The sequence below is a fragment of the Dama dama genome, chromosome 28, assembly GCF_033118175.1.
Source record: "Dama dama isolate Ldn47 chromosome 28, ASM3311817v1, whole genome shotgun sequence".
Lineage (NCBI taxonomy): Eukaryota > Metazoa > Chordata > Mammalia > Artiodactyla > Cervidae > Dama > Dama dama.
Window position 1 is genome coordinate 54497123 of NC_083708.1, and position 19958 is coordinate 54517080.

The 19958-nt window shown below is 36.8% G+C and overlaps 1 protein-coding gene and 1 long non-coding RNA gene across 3 annotated transcripts in view; one reads left to right on the forward strand and one right to left on the reverse strand.

Annotated features, from left to right (window-relative positions):
• LOC133047964 (uncharacterized) overlaps positions 1-346 on the reverse strand; it is a 122852-nt gene extending 122506 nt beyond the window's left edge. The window contains exon 1 of the long non-coding RNA XR_009690922.1: positions 239-346. This is a non-coding gene — a long non-coding RNA (uncharacterized LOC133047964). The remainder of the gene's footprint in view (positions 1-238) is intronic.
• A 206-nt stretch (positions 347-552) lies between these two features.
• The window catches only part of EPHA7 (EPH receptor A7), a 201692-nt gene continuing 182286 nt past the window's right edge, over positions 553-19958 (forward strand). For both annotated transcript variants that reach the window (XM_061131699.1, XM_061131700.1), the window contains exons 1-3: positions 553-846; positions 5155-5219; positions 8779-9448. In XM_061131699.1, the coding sequence (XP_060987682.1) occupies positions 750-846; positions 5155-5219; positions 8779-9448 (832 nt within the window). In that variant the 5' untranslated portion in view covers positions 553-749. The remainder of the gene's footprint in view (positions 847-5154; positions 5220-8778; positions 9449-19958) is intronic.

A 19958-nucleotide genomic window follows, 5' to 3' on the forward strand; every position in this document is an offset into this window, starting at 1 on the left:
GAGGTTGTGAGTAACCACAACAAAAAAAGTGAAAGGCACTTTACTTAAAGGCACAGCTCATTTCACTGTCCCGGCTCCGTGCCTGGTAGCTGAGAGAGCTTGCATTGCTCTGGTTTCTAAAGGAGCGCAAGGAGCCCCGCTATAAACACGACTGTAAATTGGAAGGGTTATTTTAGGATTGATTCTGCTCCGCGAAAGCTGCGATTGCTAAAAGCCAAGCGCCCACAGCAGCACGCACCTCGGCTGCCATCCACGTCCTCCTCGGAGCATCCAGAGCCAGCCGAGAGCTCCGAACCTGGAGGGAATCCTGGATCCGCAACCTGACTCCGCTTGCCGCCGATTGGCCCGCGCCCCTAACCCAACCCCCAAGGCTGGGGCGGCCGTTTCGCTGGGACCCGCCCCTAAGCCCTGGGAATCGCCGCCTGGGAGGCCGGCTAGGCCTGCCACTCAACCCGAGTGGCGGAGGCTCTGGGCTCGGAGCCCCGCCCCCTCCCCCTAATTGATATTATTGGAGTGTGGAGCAAGCGGCCGGTCTGCAGTCGGAGACTTGCAGGCAGCAAACACAGTGTGAACGAAAGGAGGGGGGGAAAATTTTTTAAAGCTAAACGTGGAGCAGCCAGCCGGAGATCGAGAAGGTGAATCAATGCGTGGAGCGCAATAAAAAATAAAAAGCCCATATACTTCGGAGCAAACAGCATTTAAAAAGCTACGGCTCAACTGAAACCGAAGATAAAACCTGCTCATGCACCATGGTTTTTCAAACTCGGCACCCTTCATGGATTATTTTATGCTACATCTGGCTGCTCCACTTCGCACACACCGGAGAAGCGCAGGCTGCAAAGGAAGGTAAGGTGCTGGGAAAGCAAAGTTTGTTCTGACTTATTTATTTAGCTGTCTACCTGCAAGAGCCGGCTGGTCCGCGGGGCTGCCGGCCGCGCCTCCGGCGCCCGGCGACCCTCCCCCGCCGGCTCCCCGCCCCCTCACCGCTCCGGCCGCTCCAGGCTGGCCGGTGGCTAGCGGGGCTCTCTGAGCCGCCTGCAGCCCCGCGCCCAGGGCCGTTCGCCCGACGAGAGTGGGATTTCTGGCGCAGACTGTCCTGAGGGCGTGAGCATCAAAGGAAGGCGGAGGGGGGGCGGGGGTTCGGGGTTGTGGGAACCGCCGACGAGCTCGTTCTCCCGGACCCGGGGCAGGTCAGATCTCTTCCTCTAGCCCTCTGCTCTTCCTCCTCTCGCCGTTCGTCTCACTGGGAGTCAGCTGTGGCCAGAGTTGGTCGAGACCGGGCTCTAGAACCCTGGCCAGCCCGCCGGCGAGCGGCTGGAGCCTTCCCTGAGGGGCCGTGACTTGTGTGAGCTCCGAACGCTCGGGTTACTAATGAAGTGCTCACTGCGTCGGAGGAGCAGGCGCGGGCCTGCGCTTGGCGCTCGGACGCCGGCGCGGAACAATAACGCCGCGGAGGTGAAGCAGCGGACGGCGCGCTCCCCGCGCCCGCAGACATCTCCATTCAGCGCGCGCGGCGCAGGTCCTGGCGGCCGCGGGGACAGTGGCGGCCCAGCGGGCTCGGCCCGGCCAGGGGCGGGCGGTGGGAGTCGGGGGCAAGGGGAGGGGGACAAGGGGAGGGCTGGGACTGTGCAATTGATCAAAAGATGCCGCCTGGGCGACCAGAAGTCCTCAAACCTCTGCCCCCACAGTTCTGCAGTTAAGGAATACGAGTGATCGAACCTTGCAGAAGACATGGACCCCAGGGGCTAGTTCTGGTTCATGAGAGCAAGATTCTTTGGGGCAGCTAGATACCCCTGTATATGGCCTTTTCCTCTCTTCTCCTCTGAACCATTGACAGAAGGTAAAAATACCTTTCGGTGCCTGTAGTTGGAGCTGGGGAAAAATAAACCCTGTCAATGGAAACGTCTTCTGAGCAGTGTCACAATCTGCCCACCCTCCTCCATATCGTGCAGGCTGTACGTCTAAAGCTGATTTCCCGATACTGAAAAGCAGAATACTAATAATTACTTGTCCCTAAAGTGTGGAGGACGGAGGAATCTGTTACCAGATATAGGTCTTGGGGTCGGGAGTTGATGCGCATCGGTACTCGCTTCATCTATGTCTGAAAACTTCCTGATTTAGTGCTGCTTTTTAGGATTCTCTTCATGGGGCCTTCTTCGGTCAGGCAAACCTCTCCCCCCACCCCCGCAACCAAACGCCATGACCTACTGTTTGATCCAGCCTGACCTTCTGACCCCAGTTTCCACATCTGCAACCTGTGTTGATGCTGAACCCATTCAGAGCAAACCTTAACTTCCAGCTGTCGGTTTCGCTCTTGCAGATGAACACACATCTGCTAGAAACACAGTCATACACACCAAAACCCACATTTCTACTCGCGCGACATCAGAGAATAGAGACATTGAATCCTGCAAACTTATATTGATTGCTTCGGAATCTTGGGACCCGAGGAAAAGTTTGCACCGCCGGGGCGAAACCCCGCGCGCTAGCTAGCGCAGACCCCGGTTGGATTTTGAGCTATAAATAACTGCATCACTAGGGGGAGAGGTTCCTGCAGTCAGAATGGCTTGCTCGCCCGCGTTTCTCTTCTGGGTGCGATATACGTGGAGAGGATTCTGATTCTAGGAGGCCGAATTCTTTACATGCAGAAGTGAGCTGTTTAAAAGGTGGGCGGGGGTGGCGAAGGCGCTCGGGTTCTCGATGGCGAACTCACCCGGCGTGTCGCGGCGGTCAAGGGCTGCCGTTCTGGGAGCGAGCGAGCCCCGAGGCGACGCCGGGGCACCCAGGGGCGAGCGCCAGGAAGCGCCTGGAGCAGGTGCCTAGCTCTCTGGAGCGGATGGGAATGATTAGAGACAGATGAGGGACCTCCTTTCTCCACTTTTCCCGCACATGTTCTCTCGGGGAGGTCGGTTCCCGCTACTGCGAGCGCGCGTATAAGTCAGTCTAACGCTTGGAGGCGAAGTGCGGCCGCCGTATTTCCTCTCCATTAAGGCTGCCGCCGCGGCCCCCTCTGAGGAGACGCTTCCCGATAGCCCCTCTCCTCCTCCGGCTCCTTCTGGAGCTGGGGCGCCACCGGTTCCCTGGAGTGCCCAGGTCTGGCGGAGGCGTAATGGATGCTCCGCGCGGCGGGCGCGCCCGTCTGGCAGCCCCCGCCCCGCCCCGCCGACGGCCCCGCCCCGGCTCGCGCTGCTGCCCGCGCGGCCGGGCGCCGGCTCCCGCGGCGCGCCCGGCATCTCGCTCCTCGCCCGCGCCCCCCGCACCCCCACCCAGCCCGCGCCGCCACGGCTCAGAGTCCCGGGACCGCGGACCGCACGCCGCGGCCCGATCGACCGCCAGGCTACGCCTCCGCGGGCGGGAAGGGAGGCTGGAGCGGGAAGGCGAACGCGCGCGGTTACCAGCTGGTCCGGAGAGCAGACCGCGGAAGGGAGACGGGCTGAATCTTTGAGCTAGTTAAATGCTCGGGGGCCGGCTTCCCTTTTGCTTTTATTTGTTCGTTTGTTTCTCTCTTAACTTGTTTGCCGTCACCGCCCCACCTGGGACCCTGGCTCTCACCCCAGGCTGTGCCGAGGGGTAACGGAAAGGCAGTAAACAATCATCACTGTGCTTATTTCACCTTCAAAAATGACCCAAGAAAGTCTCTTGGGTTTAAAATTCACTTGTCACTACGAAAGACGGAAATAATAATAATAATAAAATAAATCATCTCTAAAAAAAGTACATAGACCCACTTTGTGCATGTTGAGGACAAAAACTAACTTTAAAAACCATTTCCTATAAATTCAGTAGTCCAAACATTTATTGATGTTCCTAGTTCGAAGTACAACTTAGTTTTAAAGGTGTGGCTTTTAAAATTATTATTATTATTTGAAAGGGTGTGTGCTATCATGGTCTTCCTGAGAGTCTTAAGTATAAAACATTTTGGGAAAAAAGTGTTTGTTTTCAGTTATAGGGAATAACCTTGACTAGTGTGAAGGAGTTGATAACATCAGCTGTTTCTCAGAGTAAAAAATTTTCATTACCTTTAACACCACAGTTGTTTTCCTCTATTAATAGTTACTGAAAAGTTTATTTAAGCATGTATTTCATTTGAGTTCAAATTTTAACATTTTGTTGAGGTTGATGGCAAGCATATTTACATGCCTGAAAATATATTCACATTTCTGGACAGATTGATTCATTTGTTAAAATGCTATGGAATCATGGAAATATTTTTGAAGAATACAAACTCATGTAACTCTGAAACTAGTTTGAGCAGAGTGAATGCTTTAGGAGATTAATTGTCATAAAAAGCAGTAAAATGTATCAAATTGGAAGTATGGTATATATTAATGTGTGACATTTTAATGCATTATCTTGCATTATATTGTATTATAAATGAATCAGGAGCATTTATTACATTTATATAAATATTAATTGCATTATACTTTATGGTAGTGTAAGAGCAGAATACAACTGTTTTTAAAAGTCAAGTCAAAGTTTGAATATCCCATTTTGAGAATTAGCTAATGCTTTGAAATATTTATAAATTTAAAAAGTAGAAATATTAAAAACAGATGTTTGAATAACCCAGAAATGTATCTTGTAAGTGATAGGCAGTTTGCTTTTTTCATAATAACATTGCTTAATATGATTTTTAATTATATTCATTTTGGTTTAAGAGAAGACGTTGTGTGTGGAAAGTTAAAAAAATAAACTCCAATTCTCAAAAGGCACTAGGAAATACTTTTTGAAGAATAGTACAAGTCAGTGACTGAGGAGTAATATGGAATTATGCTTTATTATGTTAATGCTATTTTATTTGACAAAGTTTAGAGCACACAGTGGTTTACAAAATTCTTTATAATATACAATTACTACAGAATCAGTATGCATCACATATCATTTTTTACCTGTGCTTTCATGCTTTTGAGTTTTTAATTAATTTTAATATTTCAATATAAAAAAGTAAGTTGGTTTTTCAATATCTTTCTTCCCTTAAGAAAGTGGAATATTTTTGTCAGGTGGGTCTATATTTCATCATTCACTAATATAAATAACTTTATATATTTTAACTCATAAAGTGATAATTGTTTTAAAAATTAGATTGACTTTAATAACTTTTACAAATATTTTCACTTTTCATCTAACATTTAGAAATGCAACTTTCTTTTTCAGTACTACTGCTGGATTCTAAAGCACAACAAACAGAGTTGGAGTGGATTTCCTCTCCACCCAATGGGGTAAGTGCTTCTCCTCACAAAATATCATTATTTTAATTTTTATTTTTTAAAGTAAAAAATAAAACTTTCCCTTCCCCAGTGCAGTTATTCAGATTCTTCACATTTAAATTGTTTTGATTTCATATATCTTGTTCAATATTTTGTTGGGTTTATAATGAGACATTGAGTTCTTGGAGTAGAGATGGTATACATAGAACCCTGAAAAATAGATTTTTAGAAAAACCCTTTAACCATAATCTTTTGAGTTCTTCTGTGAGTGGGACCATATGTCAGTTTCCAGGCTATAAATGTTAACTAATTACAGAGAATATGCCTTTCATGAACTCAAACCTCTTTAGTTGCTTTATACTCCTTTAGTATAATCACCAGATAGGTTGTGTGTAGTTCTTTAAAAACAGTAGGTAATCTGTTTTCCTCTTTTGAAAAACATTTTAGCATTATTCAAAATATACTTGAAAGGATAACTGAAAGTGTGATATGCTCAACATTTTAACATAAAATTTACTATGAAATATGATTTGGATTCTCCAAAATTTGTACTATGTGCTACCTGTTCTTATTAATCAGAAGTGATGGCAGAGCAAGCACATATCAGAGTAAAACTCTGTAACTCATCTGTTACAATAGATGAGTGAAAGCTGTCCAATAAAAGTTTATGAAAATATAAGTAGATTCTAAAAAAATTCTGACGGTTAAGTTTCATGTATCCAGAAAGATACATTACTTACTTAAATTTAGTTCAAAGTCGATGTCTTTGGGTATTATTTTAATTGTGAAAGAGGGTACATACTTCATCCCTTACTAAGTAAAAAGGCTCCAAGAAAGGGAATTGTAACCCCTGTTGTTACTTAAGTTAATCTTTGGTACAATAAAACGTTTGGAGTCAAAGAGCATTAAGTATAAGTGAAGATATAAAAAGTTTGCAAAGAATGAAAGTCTGACAGATTTTTGAGTGTAAGAACATCATGAAATGAACATGTCATAAGCTGGAAGTTAGTTTAAAAACGTAAAATGTGAACAATGCAAATCTGTTTAAAGTAGATTAGGTTTTTAAAATGAATATTTGAGATGCTTAAGATCATATTGCAGTTATCTATATTGGTCAGAAAGAGCTTTGAAAAAATGACAAGTATTTTACAGATTAAATATAAAAAGTAGGCTGAGTTTGAAGTATGAATGTCATACTTACCTTGAAAGTTGAATGGTTTCCATGAGTAAAATAACATGCATTATAGGAAGGCATTCACAAAAAAATGGAGCACCTTTCTTGCCAATGGTAGATGTGGCCCATTTTCCACCCTTCATCAGTTAAAACAGAGATAGAGGATGGTTTTTATCTCGTAAGGAGAAGTAAACTGATACATGTTTCTAATATTTCATCCATGCAATCTGTAAAACGATAAACCATGACTTTCTGTGTTATCTTGGACTGAGATGGACATTTTATCAGTGCAAAGTATCTTGAGTGAACTTAACCCTACATATCTTACGAATCAGCAAATAACATTAGACAATAATGATTGACAGTATATTCCATGTATAAAATGGGTTGGCTTATATGTGGTTGAATATCTAACTGGAAATAAAATGTTATTAAGATATAAGTGTCTAGAAATAATTTTATAAGCATACGATAAAAACACACTAACCAAACTAAGACTTCTTTCCCAGTGTAGAAATCAGTCTCTTAGAAGTAAGATAATAAATCAAAAGTTGCATTAAATGCATTAATTTTGCCTCACTCCATCTTGAAGTTTCCCTTCAGGAGTAAATTTTTAAGTAAGCATTAAAGTTAACTGAGTTTCATTGGTAGTAAAATTGATTTTGCATACATTGAACAAAATAATATAATTGTTCTTAGAGCTAGAAAAAAGAGTTCTTCAGATGTATTCCTTTCTAATAATTAGCCTTGGCTTCTTCTAACCAGGGAATTGTTAAAAAGAGCACATTTATCCTTGGAGCTTTTCACTTTTTGGTAGATGCTATTACTAGTTTCACTTCTTTTAATAATTTCAACCTAATTAAGAGACTAAAATCTGCTCATCCAAATGGATGAATTTGGTTATATTTGGCTAAGAGCCATTCAAGAAGATTATAAGCAGCTAACTGAAATGGAAAACTACGCACTCCATTAACTAGTCACAAACTTAAGTTGTGTTGAGTAAAAAGCTGAACATGATAATGGGCTGTTAGCTACATTTGAGGACCTTTGATGGTGTGTATAATAAAATGGTAGCAAAATATGTCATCACAAGAAATTTCTGAATTTCAGGGTATTGCTACTTTGTCTTGTTAGTTTTCTCAGAGCTACTTTTAAAAGTAGATATTAGTATTTTACAGAATATTTAAGGAAATTGATGTTTCTGATCGAGTGTTACAAATGAAACTCATTACCCCATGCTTATTTTTTTCCCCTTTGCTTTTCTTGAAGCAGTAGTTTAAATATTGCATGCTATGTGACTTTGGATTAGAAGACTAATAGGATTTTATATTTGGCATTTCCTATTAGGGAAAAGAATACAAGTAGGTGACAATTTCACTATTAAGGTATCATAAATACAAAGTTGGAAATTTTGTAATAATGGTAAGAAAGGATATAAATAACAATTGCCTTAGGCTTTTAGGTGAAATGAATTTATTAACCAATAAGCAATATAAATAATATTTAGCAAGGTTTAATCTTTAAATTGTTGCAAATTTGGCTGAGCTTATTATTTTCCTTTTTTTGTGAAAATAAATGAGTTTGCTGTAGTATGTATTATATCAGCATATGAATGGGCATTTTTAAACATCTGATATTTTTCCTGTCAGAAAGCTTATTACCTACATGTGATTCAACATGCTGGTTTGCCATGGACATTTTATTGTCCGTTGATGAATCATACTTTTATAACTATTTATGGTTATGAGGCATTATGGACAATATTATATACAACACTGCAGTAAATAAATCGCTCTATAAAACGTGACTCCTTTATATCTCATGTTGCAAAGATTGTGAAAGATTCCGCATTATGAGTCTCATCATGTGTGAAATGCTCTTGCATTTCAGAGTCCTCTTGGAATTTTCTTCCCTATGTTTTAGGTACTCTCTTAATTTAAATATAACATCAACACTGAAAATGTCAACGGAGTGATCAAAAATTCTTCCATGTAGCTGTATGTATATGCATTAAATGGTAATTTAAGTCATTTCGTTATGTGCTTTAGTCTATAAAAATCATAAGCTCAGTGGAGACATTGGCGTAAGCAAACACGTAAAAAGCAACACTAATACATCAGCAAACAGATACTAAGCAAATGAAAGATGCTTAGTGAATAATACACATACAGATGAAAGATTTATTGTATGCCTAAACAATGTAAGTAACCTAAATGATGTTCTGCCACCAGGATGAAGCTGAACAGACTTATTCTAAAGGTTACATTGTCAGGGTAGGAGTTCACCTCACTCTTTCAAAGATACGCATTTGTGTCCCACTGAAGAGTCCTCGGGCACTTGCACAACCCTAATGTTATTATTTGATGAATGACTGATGACCTTTTCTAAATTTTACAGTGGGAAGAAATTAGTGGTTTGGACGAGAACTATACCCCAATCCGAACATACCAGGTTTGCCAGGTCATGGAGCCCAACCAAAACAACTGGCTGCGGACTAACTGGATTTCGAAAGGCAATGCACAAAGGATTTTTGTAGAATTGAAATTCACCCTGAGGGATTGTAACAGTCTTCCTGGAGTCCTGGGAACTTGCAAGGAAACCTTTAATTTGTACTATTATGAAACAGACTACGACACTGGCAGGAATATAAGAGAAAATCTCTATGTCAAAATAGACACCATTGCTGCAGATGAAAGTTTTACCCAAGGTGACCTTGGTGAAAGAAAGATGAAGCTTAACACTGAGGTGAGAGAGATTGGACCTTTGTCCAAAAAGGGATTCTATCTTGCCTTTCAGGATGTAGGGGCTTGCATAGCTTTGGTTTCGGTCAAAGTGTACTACAAGAAGTGCTGGTCCATTATTGAGAACTTAGCTATCTTTCCAGATACAGTGACTGGTTCAGAATTTTCCTCTTTAGTCGAGGTCCGAGGGACCTGTGTCAGCAGTGCAGAGGAAGAAGCGGAGAACGCTCCCAGGATGCACTGCAGCGCAGAGGGAGAATGGTTAGTGCCCATTGGAAAATGTATCTGCAAAGCAGGCTTCCAGCAGAAAGGGGACACTTGCGAACGTAAGTAATATGCGCTGTTCAAATTTCACTTTGCACTTTTTTCTGTTTCAGTGTCAAAGATTTCGAGTAATAATGATTGTTTGAACAGGTGAGTCAGTTTGTACCAGCAGTCCCATTTGGTGGATTTTAAGCAAAGTCACCGTTGAACTTATTGATGATTCACCACAGTGATTTCCGCACTGTGTGCAATAGGTATTATAGTAAATATTGATGATAATGGTATTTCTTACTAAGATTTAACTAACCCTGTGCTTGATGTGGAAGACAACAGTTGCGCTTTGGGCTATGAGATTTAAGAGAGGAGATTGGGCAGAGTGACATGACATTAATCATAATTGAATGATGTGTGATTCCTCTTGTTTTGAAACCCATATTGTCTGGACCCATGGGTATCAGGAAAAGGGCATTAAGGGGGCTGCTAACCAGAGTTCTTCTAACAGACAAGATACATACAAATAGATTTACAAACTTAGAATTATTTTTTCTAAGTGCTAAAACTTCTGTGCCAAAATCATCAGATTTCACTTGCTAGATCTCTAAGGTTGCTTCTGCCAAAGCTGTATTTCTTTCCTGGACCAAACAATAAAAGGAGTGTTCCTCTGATAAGTCAAGTTATAGGTTGACTACATTTTTGTGGAAGTGGGCCAAAGTAAAGTTTTAGTTATCAGAATATATCAGCTGGACATTTTCTGTTTTGAAATAATAATAGCATATGAATTTGTGAACCTTTTCCTTTGTCTAGTAAAACTGAATTTTCTCTTGCATAGCTTTGTGTAGTCATAATAATTGGCCAGTGTTTTTCATTTAAAACTATGTCCAGGGATATTCAAAATTAATAGGTATGTTTCTATTTGTGAATATCCTGAAAATATAATCAGGTTATATTAATTATGTCTCTTATAAATTAAAAAACATAATACATTAGCCAAAATAACTTTTATATATTCTTTGTACCCCTAAGGCAGCTGTATAATTTTAATATTTGTACTTCCCAGTTAATTTAGAGGGAATTGTAGTGAACAATAATTATTGTAACTAGATGTTTTTTACTAATTTACTATGTGCAGATACTCCTCCAAGTGCTTTACACAAAAGAGTTCATTTAATGAGATAGATAACATTATCACCTCTATTTTACAGAAAAAAAAAAAAAATGAAGCTGTCAAGGGTAAAAGACTGCTTGCAGTTACTTTAGTAAGTAATTGTCCTAGCTTAGATTCAAACTCAGAATGTTCTGATTCCAGAGCCTGGACTTTTAGCGACAGTATTGCTCTGGCTTCCATCAGAAAGCAAGAAGAATCATAGCAAGTGTTTTTGTTTCATTGCTGAACTTAAATGCCTTGATTCTAGTAGTTTAATATGTAAATCACATTACTTTCCTATAAAATTCTCATTCTAGCAGAATGTTTCAAGAAATTAGCAAACATTTAGATCTGTGTTGTCTAAGAAGGTAGCCGGTGGCCACATGTGAATCTGAGGTTCTAAATAATGACGATTCTAAGTTAAGATATACTGTAAGTATGACTTACACACTGAATTTCAAAGACTTGGTACAAAAAAAAATGTGGCAAACATCAGTAATTTTTTTTGTTACTTTGTTGTTGAAAGACTCATACATTAGAAATGTTGGGTTAAATACAACATAACATTAAAAATATTTCAATTGTTTCTTTTTACTCTTTTTTTAAAGTGGCTACTAAAAATGTAAAAATTGCATATGTGGCTTGTGTTATATTTCTACTGAATACACTATTTAGATGGAATAACTGAGCAAATATATTTTTTCTGTCCTGACTGAAGTGTTAAATACTTCATGTGAACGGTCGCTAGCATATAAAATGCCTCTGACCCAGCACTCAATTATCATTCCTGCCATAGCTGACATTGTAAAGTGAGCTCTGAGCTAAACAGAGATGATGTATTCCCGTCCCCTAGACCAGTTTAGCAGCCTCCCTGGCTATTCTGTGAAGGAGTCAAACCTGTCTACCCACTGTCATTGTTCCCTTTCCCTTGCTGGTAGTATTTCTTATTGAGTAGAACATCCTGCAGGTTGCATATGTATGGAAATCAAAAACTGATGGAGATTTATCACTACTAATAGGCAGAATGCTATTCCACTGGCTAAGTATAGAAATATTCTTAGTGAATTCATCAATTCAGTGAAATGGAATGTTCTTATTGACTTGAGATTAACAGCAGGTACTTGAAAATGATGGAGGATTCAACAATAACTATTATAAGAACATTTTAATGACACATTGTTATACTTCAGCTGTGAAAGCAGCCGGTTGCAGTAGTGTGCAGATTTTGATTGATGTGAAATTGGAATTTAAAATGTTTGCACAATTAAAAATGGAACACATAAAAATTCCTATAAAAGCACACAATTAAATTTGTCTAAAAAGAAACTGGGAAATAACATTAAAGATCTTGTTCTTTTAAGGTTTAAAGAATTTTAAAGCAAATTATAGTCTTTTTTGTTTTATTTTATGTAATTTAACTCAAATGATCTCCACATTTACTTGTTAAGAAAATCAACCAGGAACTGTTTGACTTCTGTACTTCTAAGTATAGAATTTAGTATGAAAAGCAGTCTTTAAATGCGGTGAAGAGATGTATTTACTGTGAAGTCTCCAGTTTCTTCAAAATGACGAAAATCATCTCATTAAAAGTGGTACTATTAAGATTATTTACATTCATTTATTTTGGTTTCAAGAATTGGAACCACATTTGAGTACCAAAATTATTGTTGCCTGCAAACTGTGCCAAGGTGCTTAAAAATAAAGTAAAATTAGTTCACTGTCAGCTGCATTAACTCTGCATTGGAATAGGTGAAATTAGGTATTAATAGTGAGAGTTCATTAAAAACATGTGATTCAAGGACTCAATATGCCTTCTTAGGGTTCAGCTGAAAGAGGATGTGCGCACTGTTTTAAGTTAATTGTCTACCACATAACTTTCTTAATTTTTAACCTTAGCGATGTTGACAAAGGAATTAAATACCTTACACTTAACCGTGGCACTGTGTTCATTTGCAAAAACATTTCCCTCCTTGGCATAACTCCAACGCAGTGCTGTGGGAGTACTTGCCCCTGGAATCAGTCCAGGCCTGCCTTTATAAGTATTTCTCCTGTTTCCTTTCAGCGATCCTGCTAAGAGTTTGAAAACAATTTCAGTCCCATATTGAGGAAAACTGAAGAGTTTGGGAGAGGATGGTAGTGAGTCCCTAGCCACATAACGGTAGTCAGTCACTTAAAGGCAAGTTTATCTGGGCATGTTCTAGATTGGCAGCCTGTTGTGATGTGTGTTAAAAGTGTAGTTTGAAATATGGACAATTATGAAAACTGATCACAGTTTTCATCAGTTGATGTAAAAGCTTTTATTTCTTTGTGATTTTGGAAAACATAATTCAATTTTGAAAACCACATGTTTCTCAAATCTACTAGTATATGGAGAACTTCTAATATTTTTTTATGTTTTTATGAAAATATCTTTACACTAATTTAAAAATATAATTCTAGATAGCATGTTGATTATGAAAAAGCCCTTTTGAAAATATTTAGTATATCAGTTCCATCACAACTTCTATGTAAACTAGCCAGTATATTTAGATAGAAGTGTATTAATTTAAAAAAATTGAGAGCAGATTTTATTTTACATATACAAATATTTCTTGAAGACTAGTAAAATTGTATTCTTAAATATAGCTTGAAATTTTTAGAAGTTTTCTACAATTTTATTTCATTTAAAAAGTATTTTCGAAGTGTGGAACTTGTTATTATAACTTGAATTTGTATAAGTAATTTGCAGCTCACAGTGAAAAATCATGGTCATTTTTCTCATTTAATCCTCATCACACTGCTAAGAGGTAGAAAGTATTTTTTTTCTCTCTTTCAATTTAGGAAGAAACTGAAGCTTAGGGATATTAATAAATAACAAAATTGGCTGAGAATCCAGGATCCTGTTTATCAGTTCAAGTCATTTTTTTTTCCCTACTTCATCACAACGCTTCCTAAAATTTATACTGAACTTCAACCAGTGGATTTTAGTTACTGAAGAAGTAATGAAATTTTATTCTAGGTAGGGTGACCATAAACCTGGTTTTCTGGAAATAATTGTTTTACTTTTTACACTGTGTCTTTTTTGCTTTTAAAAATGTTCTGATTTGGATGGTAAAATATATGGTCAACCTAATTGTCAAAAATCCAAGGATGTGATGCAGTTTATATGCACATACATTGGCACATAGAGATGTGAGCTACTTGCATTATTTATATTGCTTAATTTTAATTTCCTGAATTAAAATGAAGATTTAATAATTTTTTGATGATTTCATATAAAGGAGAATTCAAATAATTGTAGATTTTCTAGTTTTTATAAGGGATTTCCCTAATAGTTGCTTCTTAATATTTTCTATATACCATTGTTTTACTAACATATAACTTACGGACATAGAACAAATGTTATATGTTACTTCAAGAATTAAAACATTCATTAATTAAAACACTCATTCAATTTAATGGCATTAATAATAGTTGAAATATGGTAGTTGATTTTGAAAACTGTGTTTTTCCACAGAAAAGTAGCAGTTTGTACCATTACTTTGACATTTACATTTGACAGTAACAAATATGTCTTTATGATATATAGTATTTATAGTATATAAAAAGAAATATAAGGTACATTACAGAGTTAATAGCTCAGATGCTGGAGTCATAGCTTTTAAATTCTGGCTCAACATCACTCCAGGTGCAAAAACTAGGACAATCTTCTAAGCCTTAGTTTCCTTAAGTATAAAATGGTGCTAATAAAAATAGTACCTGTTTCCATAGAACTCTTGTCAGAAATGAATGAAATGCATGTAGAAACCCTAAGAATAGTATCTGGGACATAGCAAATAATCAATGAATGTTTGCTATTGTCTCATTATTAATAATGCAACAAGGAGTTGTCTAAGTAAAGACATTTTATGGCACTGGGTAAATGAACATAAGTTTCCAAGGCCACAGATAGTTAAATATCCTTTAGGTCAGTAATCTCATCCCTGGTCATTTGCTGAGGAAGATATATCAATGGAAGAAAAGAACTTTTTATATAACCTTTTTCCCCACCAGCCTTGTTTATAATTTGAAATACTAAAAAAAATCTAATTGTCCAAAGGTAAGTGCATCATCTTAATTGAACTTAAAGTATCAGCAGTGTGATGTAGGAATTTTAAGTCATTTATTAATAGTTTTAAATGGAAAACAAAGAAAAATATGTTGTATATACGGATATTTAGAATTATGAAAAATATGCATATAGAAAAGAATAGATAAGAACATAAATATCACAATGAATGTGTCAGATTGGTGAAATGGGGGCTGCTCTTTTTTCTCTATGTTTTTAAAGTATCTTGAGATTAAAATTTTTTAGCAATGTAAGTTTTATGTAACCTGATAGCTTATTCAAACACAACTTGAAATGTATCTCCAAAATATGGGTTTTTAAATTAAGTTAACATCTGTATAAAATCGCTCAGGCAATAGAACAGCAGTAAACGGCAGGTATAGTTTAAATGATTTAAAAGAGGGGAGATTCACCAAAAGGCATTCAATAAATACAGGTCATAGATTTTGTTGGTTTTTAAATTATAAAAAGATGGCAAAGGCTGTTTTAAGTGTTTCATTTTATTAATTCATTTAGTCTTATAGAGAGGCATTCCTAACTCAATCTGGTGGGCAGGCACTTTTATTACCTAGTTTAAAAGGAGAAAAACATACTTAGAAGTATGTAAAATGTAAAAGTTATACATTCTGTATATTAAATTAGATTTACGTAAATGATATGTGTACACATTTTTATGTAAGAAAGCCAAAGCGCAGTGAGGGGTGGGTTAACTACCTGAAATCACATAGCACATAAGTGGCCAACTGCCGTTTAATCAAGGTAATCTGATTCCAGAATCCCTGCCCATAACTAATACAGTGGATCACATCTTTGTAGATGAGCATTTATCTATCAGAAACATTTTTTTTAAAAGATAAGATTTCTTTCAGGATGTCTTAAAAGGTGATACAAATTTTCTTCAATTTATAATAATTTCAAAATACTTGTACCTCTGTCTTTCCCAAACATTCTAAATATTTCACCTGCTTTGCGGTTCTTCTTTTATGGAACAGTAAGAATTCACTTTGTAAAGCACGAGAGACATTGTCACAGTATTACTCGGAAAGCTTCGGGTTTCTAATAACCAATAAAAATTCCCCACTTTTTACAGTGGCATTTTATTCTTTTCTAACTTTCAGTCACATAATTTATCATCCTTGAGAGCCGTGTTCCATCTGCTTGGTACTGGTCTCTTGTTCTACCTGAAAACATCTGTAGATGTTTTTATGATGCCCTATCACTTAATATTTGGTCCCCAATAAACAGAAATGCAAATAAACCATCATGACTTCTTACAAATACCTATTATATCTTAATCTCACATATCCCCGGCTTCTTCAGCAGCCTGTCTTCCAAATTCTGATGCTAACACTGGCTTACTTCCCCTGGTTTTTACCTTGCTTGTTTTCTGCCCCACAATGCCACCTGCCCTATATCAGACTGCTGAAATTATGCCTTTCCTTACAATTTCAAGTCAAATGACACTTATGCCTTGTTAGATGATCTTGCTTTGAGGATTCCTACAAGTGCTTTGCCCTTTCCCTCTGGAGATCATCATATGTGGTCTGATTTTTATCATTGTAATTTCCTTTTACAAATTCTAAAACTTCTTAGCAACCAAAACCTACTTATGGTATGCTACCTATATTTCACAGTAGCTGGCACAGTTCCTTGCACCACCCAAATCTTCCAGTAAATGTTTATCAGATTTCTTAAAGACTTTGAGAACTTTGGTAAATATGCTACCTACTCCAAAGGCAAATATATTCTTATTTCCTTTTTCTCATAGCATATAGCAAGTTGACTTGCTAAGAATAAACAAACATGAACAGGAGTCTGCTCCAGACATGAGGATTTATTTCTATGAGGATAATGCAACTACTTATATGTATTCATGGTCACATTGCTATTTTCTATTTGTCCATTGTCTTTATGTTTTTCTTTTTAACTTCTCCATCTCCCTCTTTTAATGAAAGGAAAGCCATTTCCCCCTTTTTACTAGCATACTATCCATGTCTTGAGAAAAGAGCCTGGTGGATTTTCTAAAATAAGAAGATTCTTGAAGTTTATCTTACATGGCAAAGTGGCTTTTGCTTTAAGGTTATATTGGTTTTCTTCCAAATTATATATTGTAAATATTATCTTGATTTGCAAAAGAAATGAAAAATAATGCAAACAAAACACAAGAAGTCAATTCCTAAACTAACGTGTCACTCTATATGTTGGAAATTAACATACATTCAATTTCATGTCCAAATGTATTTCTGCTAGTTGAGCTATAACTATATTATAATTTTTATACTCTTCTTAAAATTATTAATTTTTAGAACCTTGTAGTGCATTTTTAAAAGGCTTTTTGAATAGGTAATTTGCAAGATCTGGAACAACTGCCATCCATGTGTGCTCCAGTCCCCAAATATTACTTTTCCCAGGAGCTACTGCTTTTAATCAGTTTCTTCTGAACTTTGCAGAGACAGTTCCTCATAATTTCTTTAAAAATATGGAGAAGGGTCATAGTGATACTTAATAAGAATCATAGTACAATTTCCTTATAGAACACTGTAGACTTCATTTAAAATTATACTGATTTTTACTCATCTCTGGTCATCTTTGTATGTACCCACAGTTCATTGAAATGATAGCTATTCAAAAAATAAAGAAGGACAGAAAGAAGATCTGATGAAAGTGAGGAAAATTAATCAAAGAAGAAAAATATGAAATTAATATATGCAATTTAACTTCATATGATTTAGAAACTCAGTATATGATATCAGATTATTTCTAATTATCCTGTGTTTATATACCCCTTTATATCTCTAGTGGAAGTTTAAATTGGCATCAGTTTCTAGAAGCTAATGTTAAAATTTAAATCATCGATACCTTAAAATGTTGCGATTAGTTTGATTTTTTTATTGAACCTTGAATTGTTCTCTGTAAGATAATTATCACTAATCTACAACAGATTTTTTTACAATAGATTTTATTTATAATAATATTATGTATAATATAGTTATTTTGTGCAAATAATGCTATTATTTTAAAGGGATAAATTTAACCCAGCCATATATCTCCTATTTTTCTCTATGAGCATACAAGTCTGATGCAGGATTCAGAGAGGAAAACTTCAGACAATCCTTTTATCCAGATTTTCCTCAGAGTTAATTAATCTCATCTTATGCAAAATATCACGCAAATTCATTTTTATGAAAGCATGTCTTCACTAGGATAGTCACATAGTACTAATACTTATTAATTCCTATAGAAATAATGTGTGGGAGGTAGAAGAGTACATTCACATGTAATATGAGGATTGGCAACAAATCCAGTAACAACAACAATTCACCCTTAAGTTTAGGCCAGATTAATGAGATAAAGTCGTTTTTGTTTTCTGCCTATAATATCAACCTCATCAAAAGTTTAGGATCCGTGTGTTTTTGTTTAGTTGCCAAGGTATGTCCAGCTCTTTTGTGACCCCCTTTCTCAATGGGATTTCCAAGGCAAGGATACTGGAGTGGGTTGCCATTTCCTTCTCACAGATCTTACCGACCCTGGGATCGAACTCACAGCTCCTGCATTGGCAGGCAGATTCTTTACCACTGAGCTGACAGGGAAGTTCACATCTGTGTGTGCACATGATATATATTAATCTGTGATAATAGCATTTCACAGGAACCCAGAATCATACATCAATTGAAATAAGTTTACATTATTTTTCTTAACTTTTGTGGTCTTATTAAGAAGTAAGGAAGGTTTGTTATTTAGTGTTCTTTGTTTAGTCTAGGGTCAACGAACGACAGAAAACAGTGGAAAATACATTTGGGGGCATAGTAGTTTGAAAAATTTTAATGGTTCCATTTTGTGTATTATGTATTTTGAATTTTTAAATTTATTTCATTCACTTATTTACTGTTGATAATTATATTATCTCTTGCTTCCAATATATTAGAAAATTAAGAGGCTTTGAAAGGACATTTAACTGTGGTTTATTCTTTGTTTCATGTGTCATCTACTTAACATCTCGTTTAACCTCTTAACTATGCTGGTGTCAGCCTCGGACCTGCACTGAAGCTATTAACTCTGAAATAGCCTTTCAAAGAAAACCTAGATCCAAGGAAGGGTATTAGCATTGCAATGCTTTTATTAACAAAATACAATATTGATCACATAATTTACATATCTTTGTCACTTATCAGAGTTGCTTAACAATTTGTCATGTTAATATTACCTGTTATATTTTTTGAGAAGATCATACTTTTAAAAGAGAAATTAAGGGTGGGATTGTAAAGATGAGAATATATCTAAAAATCACTAGATATAGTAAAAGTTCTTCTCTGAGAAAAATAAATTATTAATAAATTCACTATATTAATCTATGTTTTCCAATGATATATATATATATATGTTCCAATGATATATATATATAAACATATATCTATTTATTTTAATAATAGTTTATTTTAGCTAAACAGTTCCCATATAGACATTGACACTTAATGGCATTAACTTACCTAAATGACATTAATTAATGACCTTAATTTAAACTAGTAGATGATCTAAATAAACTTAATTGATTTCAAAAAAATGTTTCTTTATATCTTCTGTTTTTAAAAGGTGAAATAAAGTATCCTACATAGTGTTCTTATTTTAGTTGACATTTTGCTGTAAAGTAGTTTTATCCTTGAAAAGAGATGTGAGATATGTATCTTACCCACTCAAATGTATAAATTCATTATAGCACAAGTGTTCTGTGGACATTCTTGTACTCCTTGAGGGTATAATCTCCTCCAAGACAATTAGAATCACAAATTCTTGAAGGTTGAGTGTACCTTAAAGATTTATCAAAGATAAATTGAAGGGTTTTTTTTAGAGGATTGTAATAAATGGGACAACTGAAAACCTCATTTATAGTTCTCACAGTTTATTTATGACAGGTCTCAAGGTAAAATCAGAACTTACTGTTTCCAGTCTTCTTTCCATTTCAGTATCACAAACACACAATACATATGTACATATTCACACATATACAGAAACATTGCCCACCTCATCCCCTACCAAGAAGAAAACATGCAAGTGAACATAATGGGAGAAAAAAAATTAGATTATTGTTCTCTTTGACCCATTTTTAGATTTCTGAGTTGCTGTGCACTAATCTCTTAATTTATGAGTACTGAAGAGTTAAGATTCTTTTCTCTGTGGAAATCTCAGGTGACAGTTACAGAGAGGCTGAATACTCATATAGGATATTCTTGGATTACTGCATATTTTAAAAAGAAAAAACAAAGTAAAGTAAAGCTACCTCAGTAATGTCTTTAAATTTTGCTTCACAAAGCAAACAATTTATAAACAAATTTTTGCTTCTTTA